This window comes from Synchytrium microbalum (assembly GCF_006535985.1).
Source record: "Synchytrium microbalum strain JEL517 chromosome Unknown SmJEL517_scf0017, whole genome shotgun sequence".
Lineage (NCBI taxonomy): Eukaryota > Fungi > Chytridiomycota > Chytridiomycetes > Synchytriales > Synchytriaceae > Synchytrium > Synchytrium microbalum.
In genome coordinates, this window is record NW_022158366.1 from 46522 (window position 1) to 61943 (window position 15422).

A 15422-nucleotide genomic window follows, 5' to 3' on the forward strand; every position below is an offset into this window, starting at 1 on the left:
TATCTCATAGACAACTGAAAGATTTCTTTTACTTTACAGAGTAGCACCAAGCCTGAACCTTTACTGAAGGTTGAACACGGCACGACTCCAACATAACGTGGTCAAGGCGACGACTTTGAATCCATTTGAATCTATGGTTACTATGTGGAATGCTATTAACGAATTAGATCTACACTTTGAACAAGCTGTATGAACAGAAAAGCGATCTAAAAATCAGCTACCTGGCAAACTGTGGTTGAAACTACGGAGAACATGGTATTTCAGTTTCGAGAAAGCACAGGGAGAAGGTGATACCATTATTATTTATTATTTTGTCGTAGTGTATATATCGACATACAATCAGAGTGACAAACAAATTTGTCCACGTTTTTATGAGGGCCAAGTAGCAAAGCGATCGTGATTTTAAATAGAGAGTGTGGGTGAGCTAGTGTGTTGATGTTATTTATGATCTCCACGAGGCTTCAAGGCAACATCCAAGCCCATATCAAAACAAAAAGAGCGACAAAGAAGATCTTTGCCATAAACTGTTGTTGTTCCGCTGGAGTTTGTTGCTGCTGTTGTCCCATAGGTGGTCCTCCCATATCCTAGATGTATGAAGAATAACAATCAGATCTAAACGTCTCACTACCCAAAAACTGAGTACGTTGACACTCACGAATTGAAATCCAAACATCCCAGGGAAGGGGCCGAACGAGACTCTAGCGTTTCCAAATATGCTATCACCATTTCTCCTGCGTTGTGGAGCTTCTTCCCTTACACCACTAGGTCGATCAGGCACATCACCTGTGCGAGGATCTTTAGATTCTCGTCCATGGGCATATATTGGTATGCACTTTTCCTTTGAAGCAATAGACTTGCATACGGGGCCTGCAAAAAGGCAAAGCGTGTTATAAGTATTTGGTATCCAAAGAGGCACAAAGTCTGAAGTGAATGCTCACATGTTGCAGCCGCAGGATTTCCACTTGTAAACCATTTATGAATGCATTGCCAACAATATAAGTGTCCGCACCTAGTGTACAGAGTTACAAGTTAGATCATGCTTGTCGTTGACATGAAGGAGGCACCTCCAAACACAAGCTTACATAGTGACAACAGCGTCGGACGCAGTGTCTAAACAGATATTGCAACAAAATGGGGGTTCGTCATCTTCAGCAGGAGCTCTACTACTGCCACTACTGCTACTGCTGCTGCTAGTGCTTGCAGTGGGTTTCTTTGGCGAAACACCTGATGTTGATGTGGAAGAGTTGCCCCATAACCAGGAGGTTGACGGCCTATTGATAGTTTCACGCTGTACCCTCCTCTGCCGTAGAGCACTGGAGTCAAATGAATATGAAGTGGAAGATGTCCGTGGTGGCAAGTTTAAGGATTCGGTTGAGGGTCTTGAAGTTGCAGCAGGAGTGGGATTTATCGGATTAGACAAGGGAGGACTCCTAGTTTGTTGGTCTCTTCGATCATGCGGTATCCAGCCTCCAGGCATATGCTCCATTGTCTCCAAATGTATATGGAAAGTGCGAGAGACAGTGAAGCTTATACTGAAGCTAGAGATGAAGACAACGGAGAGGTGAAGGCGTGAAGAACGTGTGTTGGACTGATTAGTATACACGCATGAACTGTATACAGCTGTCTCCGAAGCCTGATCTGCCCGTGTTCTAGTTGTAAATCCATCACGGCTCGTCCAACAGTTCCAAACACGAAGTGTCATATCGCTTAGTATTACGCGTCAAGACGTAAAATTATGACTGCGAGCTGATTTCATTCTTTCGCTAGCTTTTGTTCAAATATGGTCTTCGCTTGATCAGCTACTAAGAAACATTGCTGTCCTTGTAGTGAAACGTGCTGTGATGGCAGATGTTTGGGAGGAATTGGCTCAGATCGTCACAAATCCGGCTCCGGATGCTGATGGTGCTCCTTTTCGTGACAAAATCACTTTCCTACTCCAGCAGCCTCTTGGTATGTGGAATGTTGATTGTATTCTGATGTTGCCTGTTGATTTGAAGCAATCTCATTTATTACGTAATATATCGCTTATTTTAACGCAAATCTATTCATCTTGTCGTAGGATCTATCTCTAGAGAGAATCTAGTCCAAGTATCTTCCACATTAAAAGTCCTCCAAGCTGCTCTTTCTTGTGTACCTCAATACTTTACAACCCCACCTAATTCCCAAACAAAATTCGATGTATGGCTACTATCCAGATTCACCGCAATGCTCGCTACTCCAGAGTACACTACAATACACTCACCAATGGTGGAACGATTCGTCGCAATCCTGGACATGATTGCTGATCGTCGTCAAGACGGGGGAATTCTCTTATTTAGAGAAATCGTCATACATCTCATTGATATCCTATTGGATTTACAGACTTGGTTGCTCCAACCTCAACCAACTGCTGCGACAGTTGCTGAAGGCAGCAAGATTGATGTTAAAGGTAAAACACCTATAAATCGTCCAATAGTAGATACTGCTTCTACGAAAGACAATGGGTTTACACGACGACGATTCCTGGATGTTTCTTCATATGCAGCTGCCGCTGCAGGACCAGATCCATATGAAATCAACATCGAGACTACAGACCAAGCACTCATGTTTCGTTCAAATATCATTCATATCGTTGGAGCAGCCTACAAGACCATGTCAAATACATTGTCTGATACAACAATGAAGCTCTGGTTGATGATTAGTAGTGATCTGGCTTCTGCTTCTGCAGAATTGATTGAACAGCATACAGTGCGTGACGTGTACCTTGATGGTGTTAATTTTAGAGCAATACCAACTTTTTATGCTACCTTCCAATACAGGATCTATTATGGCTACTACAAACATGTCTAGAAATACCTCTAGCTATACCCATGCACATTACCATCCAATTCTCAAATCGCGTCTTTGGAGCCTTGATTGCCGTCGTCAATCATCGAAAGCTGAATTCTGATAGTAATCGACCAACCCCAATGACTCCAACGCCGAATGTAACAGTCGTGGATGATCATTTTGCAGCCATCTTACCCAAACTAATGTCTTCATCTTGGTCTGGTGTCAATATGGATATTGTATCTGTCGCTAGTAAAGTCGTATGCCAGTTGTTGCTGCCTGAACACGTGGTGTTGTTGGATCGTAATTTGCAGGTATATGCACATAGTATCGCATAATTGTCGAGGTCACAGCTTTAACAAAGAGAGCTAAGTCTGTTCCATTTCTCGCAACAGATCGCTGTGTTAGACTTATATTCGACAGTGCTGACCTCGACCAAGTCGATTCCCTCCGAGATCATGATGGGATACTTATTGCAAGTGGCTGCGGCTCATTCTCATTTGAAAGATAGTGTCAAATCCTTGATGAGCAAGATATTTGCTCCTGTCCCGAAGGTTCTGGTATTAATTGAATGCGTTGTGAGGTCTTTTTCGCTCAGCTCACCATCATTGCATCTAGGCTCAATCTGGAAGAAAGAGGAAGAGTGATACACTTCTCATGTCTGGTACTAAACGACACAAGAGGATTGCGCCCACTGATGGGTAAAGAATTTCCGTCGAGGATCTTTGCCAGCCCTGCTGGGTGTTTTGTTTTTCGCTGATGCTACAATTCTCTGTAGAAACAAAAATATGATTATTTCGCATGATCTTCCTTCACCACCTGCTGATGATGATTCAATGCATATAGCTGTCAGAGCTTGTGTTGAAGTTATCATTGAAAACGTTAAGGAAACCACATTGGAGGTATTGGCAAATATAGCTCTGCATGTTTTTGCCCTCGGCTGTCGTCTCTCCTCTGACAAACCAAATTAATTTCTCAAGTCAAATGAAGCTACCATCAACGTCTTATCTGTGATATTGCCCAGCCTGGCACATAGTGTACTGCTTGAAGATGTTGAAAAACTAGCAACACATCTATCAGCATTAGCAGAACGTTACTTGAATTTCAAAGGATTCAATGGACGGCCAACCTTCCCACCAAACATTCTACACGTACTGGCACTATCTGCACCTCTTCTCTCGTCTAGGAATGCATCACTACCTATTATAATCGCCCTCACTACTCCATTCATGGCATCACCATCTGAAGCCATGTCTGCAGAATTTGCAATGTCGACAGTGGCACAATCTATTATAACGGCGGGTGGTGCAGTCGATGTAGAGATTGATTTACAAGTTAAATGTTTGTCGGGATTGGCGGCATTCTCAAATACACCGTCGTATCTCAAGGATTTGTTGGTCGAGGCCAGTCGTTATACCAAGGGAGACTTGTCGCAGCTTGCGATAGCAGTTTGGAAGTGCGCTCATATAGTATCTGGATTGCCGTTGTATTGGTGGAGCGAGTTGTCGTAAGTCAATGAGATATGTGTCTTGAACGATATTCGCTTTCTTTCGTGGTGTTGTCCTCATTGATGGTTTTCATTTAGTATACCGAAGCAACATGACGACGAAATAGTAATCCAAGCTGCTGCAAAAAGTATCGCAGACATCATATGTGCTCCATACTCTAAACGAGAATTTGGAAGCCCAGTTGATTGTAAAGTATGTGCCAGTATCTCTACCCTAGCAGAGGGCCTCATGGATTTCAGTCTTCTTGATGGCTTTCTTCCATATCTTTCCAATGCATTCAATTTGCCGATACGTATTGCTTATGTGCAAAGTCTCGAGCGAATTGTTGCGCATTGTAAACTACAAGATTTGGATTTGAATCGTTGGACTGCTCTTACTAAGTTGCTTGGAAGTGGTATTAGGACTTTGCGTTTGTCTGCTGGGTGAGTCTCAGTGCTGTGGAAATGGAAGCGCGCAAAAAACTGTTGTATGAGTGAAGACTATGTTTACACCCATTCACTCTCCCGCTATAGTATTGTTGTGACTCGTATCCTTATTCGTCTTATACGACTGGGTACAGTTGAATCTCGTGCCATGTTGATGAATAACGTCTCGTTACTGCTCAATGATATCAGAAAACTTGTGTCGGTCAAGGGCTCACTGGTCATTGATACAATATCGATCTTGTTGGCTGGATTGAGTGGCTTGGAATGTGATGAAGAGGTTCTGCTTTCTCCAACTTTGAAGCTATTGGCTGACCTCCTCACATTTGAGGATGCTGTTGTGCGGGCTGTGGCTGCAGAACAGGTAGAAACGATCCTTTCAAGCTTTTTTGCGCTCCCTTTTATTCTAATACGGTTTCACAAAATCTTCAAAAGGTCAGAGCTTTGGCGACCCGTCGAAAACAAAGCCCATGGTCACTCATGTTTCCACATCTCCCGAAACTGGCTCTACGAATAGCACAACTAATAAAAGCCCAGCCAAGAATTGGATACGAAGCATGTCTAGTCTTTGCATCATCTGAAAAGGACTTTTTCCAAAAAATGATTCCTCAACTACTCCCACAACTAGTTCTGGCCAACGACGTTGATACCATGACCCACATTGCCAAAATCCTCGACAAGGAAGTATTCATAATGTGTGTCAATGAAACACATCATATTCTGGCACACATGTTTTTAAATCACTCAGAGTCATCAGTTGTTCAGAGATCATTGGATTGGTTTCTGGATATGCTGAGAGCGGGTCTTGGAGATGTACAGATTACTCTAGAGTCGCTTATGCGGAGCTGTCTGTTGGCTTTGGTTGCTGAGTTGGTTGTGGAGTGTGGGGATCCTGTTGAGCATAAGAAAGAACGAGTTCGTGTCGTATTGTGATTGGTTAGGCCTTTTTTTCAATAATCTCAATTGATCTATTTTGCGTCTAGGCAATTAAAGCATTGACATTGCTACATGGTCGTGTGGGTGAATCATCATCAGCATCGACATCAACTCATGCCAAGGGTGCTGGTAAACCACTACCTGGATTCTTGAAGCGTCATTTCTTGGCTATTGTGGCACATATTAATATGTGTATTGGTAATGATGCTCAACAAGTACAAACTCTGGCTCACCGTATAAATGCTGTGAGGTCACTGGGTGAACTGGTGGTCATGGTTGGTCAGGATGGGATATTGGATGTCATTCCTCAGGTATGATCCGTCTACCTTGTCAGCACTTTTTTGCTATAAAGACTCATCAAATCTCCATCCAACTTAGATCTTTGCTACTCTTCAAAGTGCACTTGAGACAGCAGAGCTTCGAAAAGCTGCGTTGTACGCATGGGAAATGTTTTTAAAGACAGTCAAACCATTAGATGCTGGCCCTATCTTATCACAAGCTGCGGTCGCTCTGTTTCGAGATACCACTCTATATACACCCGAAGAGATGAATGTAGCTGCTAAAGCATTTGCTAAATTGGCTTCGTCGACAGCAGCTGAGCCATACCTAGCCGCACTTCCAGCTTTACCTGCTCATCCTGCATTACGAAGGATTGCAGAAACAGTAAATGCAAAACGTGAGTCACTTACACTACCTCAACGTCTTCAAGCATTGATTCCAGCCATAAGACATGAAAGTCCGGCTGTAGTAGTCCATGGCTTGCGAGACTTGTATCAGGTCTTGACTCGCTCTCAATGTGAAATCCAGACCATGATCGTAGCTGAAGTGCCTGATCCAATACTAGCAACAGTAGTTCGTGCCATGCTTGACGCTCTAGCACAACATGCTTCAACATCCAAGAGTGATGTTGGAGTACTTTGTGGTGAATGTATAGGTGCTTTTGGAGCTTTTGATCCTGCCAGATTAGAAGTACCACCACCACCTATACCAGCTTGGGAAGCCGAAGTTGAAGATTTAGGAGATCGAGCATCATGTTGTAAATTAGCATTCTCGCTCATCCAATCGCGACTTGTGCCTGCTATGAGAGCTGGAGCTGGTGCCAAAGAACAGGGGCAGTATTCTTTTGCATTGCAAGAAGTATTAAGATATGTAGGGTTTGATAAACCGCTAGTTGAAGCTGCCGAACAACAGGTTCGAGCTACAGCTAAATTTAGACAGTCTGGTGGTATAGCCATATTGCCACCACCAGCACCAAATACCCAAGAAGCCGAATTACGAGAGAAGTGGAATCATTTCTCACCTCAAGTGCAAAATACGCTTCGACCATTACTTGATACCAAATATACCCTCTCGAAAAATTATACTTTTCCAGCACCTGAACGACCAATTTACAGGTCTGCACCAGGATACCGTGAATGGGCCAGAGAATGGGCACTTGATTTGGCTCAACGAGTTCTTGGAAGTGAAGCTGGCAAACTTTTTAAAGTGCTAACCGTTGTAATTCGATTATCTGATGATGGAAGTTTCATAACTGCCGTGTTGCCGCACTTGGTGTTGAATCGTATTGTATTTGGTGGCTTGGCTGGACTTGATGAAGTATATCAAGAGTTTACATCTGTGTTGGAAGATCAGGGGAGCGATGGAGCTGAAAGTCAAAAGGAGGCTGAGAAGCGTCAGATTAGTACACAGGTGATGTTTTATGCATTGAAGACTGCGCGATCATATTGTCTGACAATTGTGTTTTATTTTGCATAGACCATCTTCTCCCTCATCGACCATTTGACTCGGTCTTTACGAATCCGACGTGTAAAAGCCAACACAGAGAAACAGTTACAAGCTAGACGTGCTGGTCGCTTTGTATCACCAGATGAACTACCAGATACCGACTCATCAACAGAACAAGTCGCCAATTTCCTTAACAGAATCCCACAACTCTTGATGGCCGAAGCATCTCGACGAGCCTCAGCACACGCTCGTGCCCTCATGCATGCTGAACGTCATTTACGTGCAGAACGAGATCGTATACTCCCACCAACAATGCCCGTAACCGCCATACGACAAGTTGAAGCTGATGCAGCATTACGACCATTATATTCAGATCTACAACGAGCTTATGCGCTTGTTGATGAGCCTGATGCTATGGAAGGCCTGGTGGCTCGGATGGGAGAGCCTACCGTGCAACAACAATTGTTGGAACATGAGACTGCTGGACGATGGACAACTGCACAGACTTGTTATGAGATGATCATACAAGAGAGCGGGGAGACGCTGGAGAGCAATTTGGGATTGATTAACTGTCTCAAGAATTTGGGACATCTAGGTAATCACGATATTTTTTTTGCGTTGTGTGTGGTTGAGTCATTGCTAAAGCAAAACCAACACTTTGTAGAAACATCCCTTACGCATATCGAAGGAGCCATGACCCGTAATCTTGCTTGGGCACCTGCTCTTGTATCATCTGGTATAGAAGCAGCATGGCGATTAGGATCCTGGACTGTCTTGGAACGTCTATTAGAAAAAGACCATCAACCAACGTTTGAAGTATCAGTTGGATCCCTATTAATGATGGCTCGTATGGGTGAAATCGAGAGTTTCACAAATCAGTTAAGACAAACTCGTGAATCCTTGGTTGCTCCTTTGGTAGCTGCCAGCATGGAATCATTTAGACGAGCATATGATACAACGACCAAGTTACACATGTTGTATGAAATCGAGTCTGCTGTCTTGGCTGCGTCTCGTGGTACAGCTGGAGGTCAGGTCGTTAAGCAGTTGATGAGTGAATGGGATTCTAGGTTGACTGGTACTGTGACGACGTTACGAGTTCGAGAGCCTATTTTAAATTTGAGAAGGATCTTGATTTATGATATGGGGCAAGTTGTGTTTTAAATTCACAAGCAGCCGAATAATCTCATTTTTTTGCTTTCTGTTTGAATAGCATGTTTCAAAACACTGCTGCAGATGCAGGACGACTCTGGCTGGCAAGCGCTGCTCAAGCTCGTAAAGCCAATATTTATTCCGCGGCATACGCGGCTCTACTCCATGCTGCACGATTAGGAACTCCCGTAGTACATATCGAACGAGCCAAGTGGTTGCATGCCGAGGGGCATGTGTACCGTGCCATGCAAGAATTATCAGAAGTCTTAGCTAAGGACGGTCCTGAACCAAGTGCTCCCCCTGCTTCTACAGCACCAGGTGCCCCTGCTGCTGTCGCTGCTCGTGATGTTGTTATTGACCAAACGAATGAAAAGTTCATCAAGGCCAAGACACAACTCTTGTTGACTAGATGGATGGCGGAGACCACTAGTAGTACTGTTCAAGATATTCGCGGGAGGTTTAAAAGGGTCACCGAGAAGCAACCAAAGTGAGTGGTGTGCCAAAGCTGCGGAAAAACGTTTAAATAACATCAATCTCACCTTTTTCTCACCTTTTTCCATCACAGTTGGGAGAAGGGCTATTTCTACTTGGGTCGATACTTTAGTACGACGTTTGAGAAGGAGAAAGATGATGAGCGAAAAAAGAATTCTTCGAATCCCCTGACTAGCAACATGATCTCGTATACACACCACATTGTCAAGAATTATGGATCGGCATTGACTTATGGTGTCAAGTATATCTACCAGACGATGCCCAAGTTATTGACTGTTTGGCTAGATATTGGAACTTTCATTACGGATGCCAGTGTGTGAGTTTTGTTGTGAAAATCGTGGTAGCTTTGCAGATGATTTTTTTTGACCTGGTGTTTGACTGTATGTGTCTCTTTCTAGCCCTGAAGCTGATGGGAGGTACAAAAGTTTCGCTATCATCAATCATAGCGTCAAGAATTTGTCACAGCAGCTACCAGCTTATCAGGTATGGAGCGGCCTCCATGATGATTTTGTTGTTGGCCACATCGCCCTAACATTTTCCTCAGTTCTATACAGCATTCTCACAATTAGTTTCTCGTATTGGCCATCGCAATAAGCAAGTGTTGATAGTCTTGCAACGTATCTTGGCCGCTGTTTTGATGGCATATCCTCGACAAGCATTGTGGCATTTGATGATGGTGGCCAAATCGTTAACCAAGCTGCGAAGTGATCGAGTGATGGAGGTGTTGAATCACGTGAAGGTGAAGCTAATACTCAACAACGTTCAATGCTTGTTTTCTTGTCTGGACTAACAATTTTGCTTTAGAGTGATCCAAGTATCCGAAACACAGCAACCAAAACCCTATACAATTCATTGATTCAAGATGCTCAACGAATGACTGAAGGACTCTTAGAGATTTCGCAACGTCCTGTTGGTCAACGCCAAACGACCTTGTCATTCAATAATGATTTCCGCAATTTGTTGAAAATGGTACCCAGTCAAATGATTATTCCTTTGCAGTCTGCAATGACTGTGACTTTACCAGCCAGTGCCAAGACTTTGAGTTCACATAAACCGTTTCCTGATAACCTACCTCATATCGATGGTGAGTGTCGTGTCGATTTGACAATCCTGTATCGTCCTCGTTTTTCCCAGAGTTTCTAATCGTTTCTCCCATAAGGCTTCCTGGACGAAATCGATATCATGACATCCCTTCAAAAACCTCGTAAAATCACGATGTTGGGTTCTGATGGACGACGATACATGTTTCTCTGTAAACCCAAAGATGATTTACGAAAAGATGCACGATTGTGTGAATTCAATTCAGTCATCAACAAGCTCTTGAAGAAGGATCCAGAAGCCAGGAAACGTAATTTACGAATTCGAACATATGCGGTCATGCCACTGAATGAAGAATGTGGATTGATTGAATGGGTGGAAGGAACTACGACTATACGACATATCTTGCAACGCCTATACAAGTCCAAGAACATTTCTTACAATCTGGTATGTATGTCTGTGGTAATCCTCATTTTACTCTTTATATCAATATTTTTTGTTTTGATTTTTAGTACAAGGAAATTGGGCTAGTCCTTGACAGGAAACAACCTCATGCAATGGAAGGATTCCGAGATCAAGTAGTAACCATGTATCCCCCCGTACTGCATGAATGGTTTGTGGAAAGTTTCCCTGAACCTACTGCTTGGCTGGCTGCTCGATCAGCATATGCGTCATCATGTGCAGTCATGTCTATGGTGGGCGTGATTGTAGGATTGGGAGATCGTCATGGTGAAAACATCTTGCTGGATGAACAGACTGGGGAAGTTGTTCATGTTGATTTCAATTGCTTGTTTGACAAGGTATGATTACTTCTTCATGTTCATTTTTTTGGCGTTGCCTATACATTCTTTACTCAATCAATTCTATTTTAGGGTCAGACATTTGAGAAACCAGAAAAGGTGCCCTTCCGTTTGACGCACAATATGGTGGATGCATTTGGTGTGACTGGAGTTGATGGTGCCTTCCGCAAACGATGTGAGATTGCACTACGAATTATGAGGGACAGCAATGAGTCCCTTCGTTGTGTACTTGAAGCTGTTCTGCATGATCCCTTTGTCGAGTGGAGTGTCAGGAAGAGCAAGGTTAGTTGTACAGAGATGGTCGTTGTATCCGGCTTTTTTCCTGTCCATTCTCAGCATGTTTTACTTGTCCACTTCGTAGGGTGGGATTGATCGCAGTGAAGACAACCCAGAAGCAATCAAGGCATTGGAAACAATCCGAAACAAATTGTTGGGAGAAGTCAAAGAATCTAACTTGTCTATTGAAGGTCACGTCCATGATTTGATTACCGCCGCCACAGACCAGAAAAATTTGTCTGAGATGTATATAGGTAAGTTGACATGCTTTGCGCGTGAGGTAAGTTTGAATGAAAACTGACATTTTTCATGTGTCATTAGGATGGGCAGCATGGTTTTAAATATAGTTATTTGTACAGTGAAAGTGTTTTATTGTTCCCATTTGCATATATTACATTGATCTCAACACTGCAGCATTTTTTTCGCTCATCTGCTGATTGAAGCTTGGACGCTTTATGACGGCTGTGTTTCCGACTGGTCTATCATTTAAGATGTAGAGGGTGAATTTAATTACAACCTCACACGATACACAATGATTTTTTAACCCATTTGTACGAGAAACATTTATCGCATTATTCTAACCTGGTTCAAATGTCTTATACTTTATTTTGGCTCGTAGCAAATTCGTTATTTGTAAAAAAGAAAGACCTGCAAATACAAAAGTACAATACAAATGCTTTTATAATGTGTTTGCTGTATATCCCTTCTTCCTTTTCGACCTCAGGTGACTGTATAACTACTATAGGCCATACCTATCTGTAAGCCTCTTCCTCACATGCATTGGGAAATTACCCGACAATGCAGCCCATTGTTCATTACCAGCCATATTTTTGAACATGGTTAATATGTTTCTAAATACCTCATTCAAATCTGGTGGCAACCTTTCCCACAAACACAAGGCATCACAAAAGTATACAAAGTGCTGTGATACGCCTTGTGGATTGGCTTCGGCCATACGACACAATCCTCTGAATGCTGATTCCTTTTCCTGATTGTCCTTTATACTACGTGATACTGTACACCATGTCGGTAAGAATTGAGGCAAGAAGGGCGCTACTTGAGCAGGTGCTACAAACCCAAGTCTTCCTATTGTGATTGCTGCGTTTTCTAACAATGTTCGGCTAGTATGATCATTCAATAAGATGGGGATGAGACGGTCGAGTAGTGGTTGAATCCATTGTTGCATTTGGTCTCCATATTGTAGCGAGATTTCACCAGTTGCCCAAGTCGCATTATTACATACTGATATCCAAGATGGGTCGGCGTTGGGATCTATGTGATTTATGACCATGGGCAGGAATTGGTTGAGGTGTGGTCTAATATGTGAAAAGGCCGATATGGATAGATCTCCTAATAGAGCGAATGCCGATTGTTTCACTTCAGAAGCAGGATCCTGTTGATCAACCAAAAGTGTCAGAAACATGGTAGGAGAAAAAAACACCCCCAAAGGTACAAAGACGTTGTCAAAGCAACACTGTGCTGTCCAAATAACCCATCAAGGGTACATACATTCATGCAATGTGCGAGTAATTGGACCAACGACGGAGAGCTATTTGCTACAAAAGGTTCGATAGCAGCACCAAGACCTTGAGTCATCCCAGACAACAAATCCAAGGCGACTATCATAAAGTCTTTGTCGGGTGCTTCAATGGATGCTGGGTTCGCTCGATACAGCTAAAGTTTGGAAAAGGAATGACAGTAAGGTTATATTGCTTTCTGACAATGCGAAAAAAGGAACCTCTAACCTTCCAACGATACTTACAGCATCCTGTCGCAGTGTCCCTTCAATTAAAGTCAAACATCTCTGAAAGACTGGTCCAGTAAACGGTGCGAATCCAGGTCCTAGAGCAGTAGCAACAGAAGACAAGCATTCCAATAACGGGAAGAGATCCCGATCATCATCACCAAGCCGTTGCCAAAATGCGATCAGAGGTGGCATCAGTATTTCGATAAAAGCAGGTTGATTGAGATGATGACCAACGGAGTCAGCCAAAGTACCCACAGCGTCATATAATATTAATAGATTCTTGTGTTGATATGTTTGGAAGGCGTATGCTAGAGTTCGTAAAATGGTGTCGAGGAAGGGGACTAGTTCGTAGGTTGCTTCTTCTTCTAATGTAGCAAAAGCAGAGCATCCAGCTTCTTGCACTCTTTTGTTCTTGTCCAAGACTTTTGCCAAGAGCTATGAATGTGTTTTCATTAGTGTCGTATAAAGTGATGGAACGCAAAAAAAGCTGGTTGATTTGATAAACACGTACCCCTTCAACGAGTGGATGCAAATAGACTCTTTGATGATCTGCTTGATTGATATCTGGTGGTGGATGGACCGTCCACCTTGAATACCTTCCAAGCGTCCAGCAAGTAATGGCTCTCACCAGCGGCTAAAAAGTTCAGCATTAGAACGTCATGACAGATTAGAACGTCATGACAGATTTCGAACCTTTCCAGCTTAACACTCACTTTGGGATCATTCAGCAAAGAGATGAGATACGGCACCAAGGTCGGTAAATGTCGTTCCATTTCATTCAGACATCCTTGAAAACGAAAAATGAGGCATGTCAGCTGGCAAAAACATGAATGTATTATGTCTGAAGTAACTGAACACTACTGTCCTTTGAATCACCGTGACATGACTGTCATTACTATGAATAAACCTACCTTCAGCAACAGCGCCCAAAGCCAGGATCCCACATTCTCGATGTTGCCATTGATCACTAAACAACTCTCCTTTCAAGAGAGGCAGCAGAGTAATCAACAACTTGTCTGCAAAAACAGTAGCCAAAACATCCAAAGCAGCAGCGGAACATTTACGTAAATTCCATTCACCATACGCCTCGTCATCATCTTCGTCGTCGTCGTCCTCGTCATCTTCATCATCGTCTTCTTCGCCATTGGCACCATTAGCTGCCTTTGGTTGAGATGGGACGGCGGCTCCAGATCCAGCAGTACCTTCAGCGGCACGAGTTTTTGCTCGGTGATGTCGTGGCCTGATTTCGTGATCAGCATCTGGGACTGCAGCGTCATCATCAGTAGCACCTCCCAATGTGATGATGTCTTCTTCACTATATACCATTCCTTTTAATAATACAGGGACTATACGTGGTAGTAGTGGTTCCAGGAAATCTACAAGGCCGTCTTGTTCAGCAAATGCCAACCAGAATTCACAAGCTTCTAATGCTACTGATTCGTCTTCAGACTGTGTACAATACAGCATAAATTGGACTACATTGTCCAGTTCAGGCATCAGTCCTTCGGGTTTGACTTCTAATATGTATGTGATTGCTTGACATATACTCTTTCGAATATCGGGATCGTTTGTGTTTACTTGGCTATATAGTTTCTGGATGAAGGCATCCATATTAATCATCAGCGCGTTGGATCTGAGTAGGATGAATTGGTTGATACAAGTGATTGCGAATACACGGACTTTGATACTGGCGTGATCAATATACGATATGAATTTAGGAATCATAAAGTCGAGTGGTCGAGATGGATCCGAGCTCAAGATGCGTGCTGAGTCCTCACAAATCTTTTGCAAGGCTCCGAAAGCACCTTCGACGATTGTTTCGACTGGGTGATTGAGACATTCCATCAGTTTGGGTAGGACTTCTGGCCATGCCTGTATACCGCCTCTGGCGACGAGAGTAGTGATGATGGTACCTGCAGTTGATCTGATTGCTGGAATTCCATCAGCTATGGCATTCAGGACACAGAATTTGACATATTCGAGAGTGGCAGCTGGTATGGCTTCATAGTTCATCCTAATATTGTTTTTGAGGGCCAGTCCAGCAGTAGCTCGTATGTTTGTAGTGTTCATATCTGGAGTTGTGACGTGAGTTAGGATGTAAGCCAGATAATTGTTGAAGTCAGGTACTCGTTCGAATGAAGTTAGTGCCTAATGGAGATGGTCGTTAAGTTTTGCGGTATATAGATGGGAGTAACATGAAGGACCAGATATTTGGCAACAGTAATGTATGCAGAATACAAGTAAGCAGTGTTGGTAACCTACTTCAGTGCTCTGTTTCCTAGTGTTGGCGTCTGGTGCCTGACATCCTTGCAATATTTGCATCAATTGCTGAAGTCCCTCAGAGCGAGGTGTCCATGAGGTAGCCATTGATGGATTGAAGCAGATTTGCAGTCTCCAAAATAGGATTGATTTATCTGGCAAGCTTTCTCTAATGTCCAGCCTATGTTTCAATAACTGTTAGCTTGCACATTCAGAAAAACACAATATCCCATCAGAGTCAATTAGGGACAGCCACACTATA

General features: G+C 43.2%; 3 protein-coding genes across 3 annotated transcripts; 1 reads left to right on the forward strand and 2 right to left on the reverse strand.

Moving 5' to 3' along the window:
* Positions 1-461: 461 nt before the first annotated feature.
* On the reverse strand, positions 462-1486 carry SmJEL517_g03295 (uncharacterized protein; the record flags this gene model as incomplete). The annotated part of the gene is made up of 4 exons (XM_031169223.1): positions 462-584; positions 656-867; positions 939-1009; positions 1083-1486. The coding sequence occupies 4 exons, from the start codon at positions 1484-1486 to the stop codon at positions 462-464; spliced, it is 810 nt and encodes a 269-aa protein (XP_031024785.1).
* A 355-nt stretch (positions 1487-1841) lies between these two features.
* SmJEL517_g03296 (uncharacterized protein) lies at positions 1842-11495 on the forward strand (the record flags this gene model as incomplete). The annotated part of the gene is made up of 24 exons (XM_031169224.1): positions 1842-1950; positions 2060-2727; positions 2799-3122; positions 3204-3368; positions 3427-3509; positions 3587-3710; positions 3789-4315; positions 4394-4738; positions 4829-5102; positions 5174-5653; positions 5722-5985; positions 6053-7363; positions 7430-7994; positions 8064-8553; positions 8610-9035; positions 9114-9356; positions 9439-9523; positions 9585-9779; positions 9845-10124; positions 10200-10525; positions 10591-10878; positions 10951-11160; positions 11240-11408; positions 11476-11495. The coding sequence occupies 24 exons, from the start codon at positions 1842-1844 to the stop codon at positions 11493-11495; spliced, it is 7971 nt and encodes a 2656-aa protein (XP_031024784.1).
* A 398-nt stretch (positions 11496-11893) lies between these two features.
* SmJEL517_g03297 (uncharacterized protein) lies at positions 11894-15268 on the reverse strand (the record flags this gene model as incomplete). The annotated part of the gene is made up of 7 exons (XM_031169225.1): positions 11894-12547; positions 12664-12828; positions 12917-13336; positions 13413-13535; positions 13615-13688; positions 13813-15049; positions 15164-15268. 7 exons carry the CDS (start codon positions 15266-15268, stop codon positions 11894-11896), a joined length of 2778 nt encoding a protein of 925 aa, XP_031024783.1.
* Between the last annotated feature and the right edge of the window lie 154 nt (positions 15269-15422).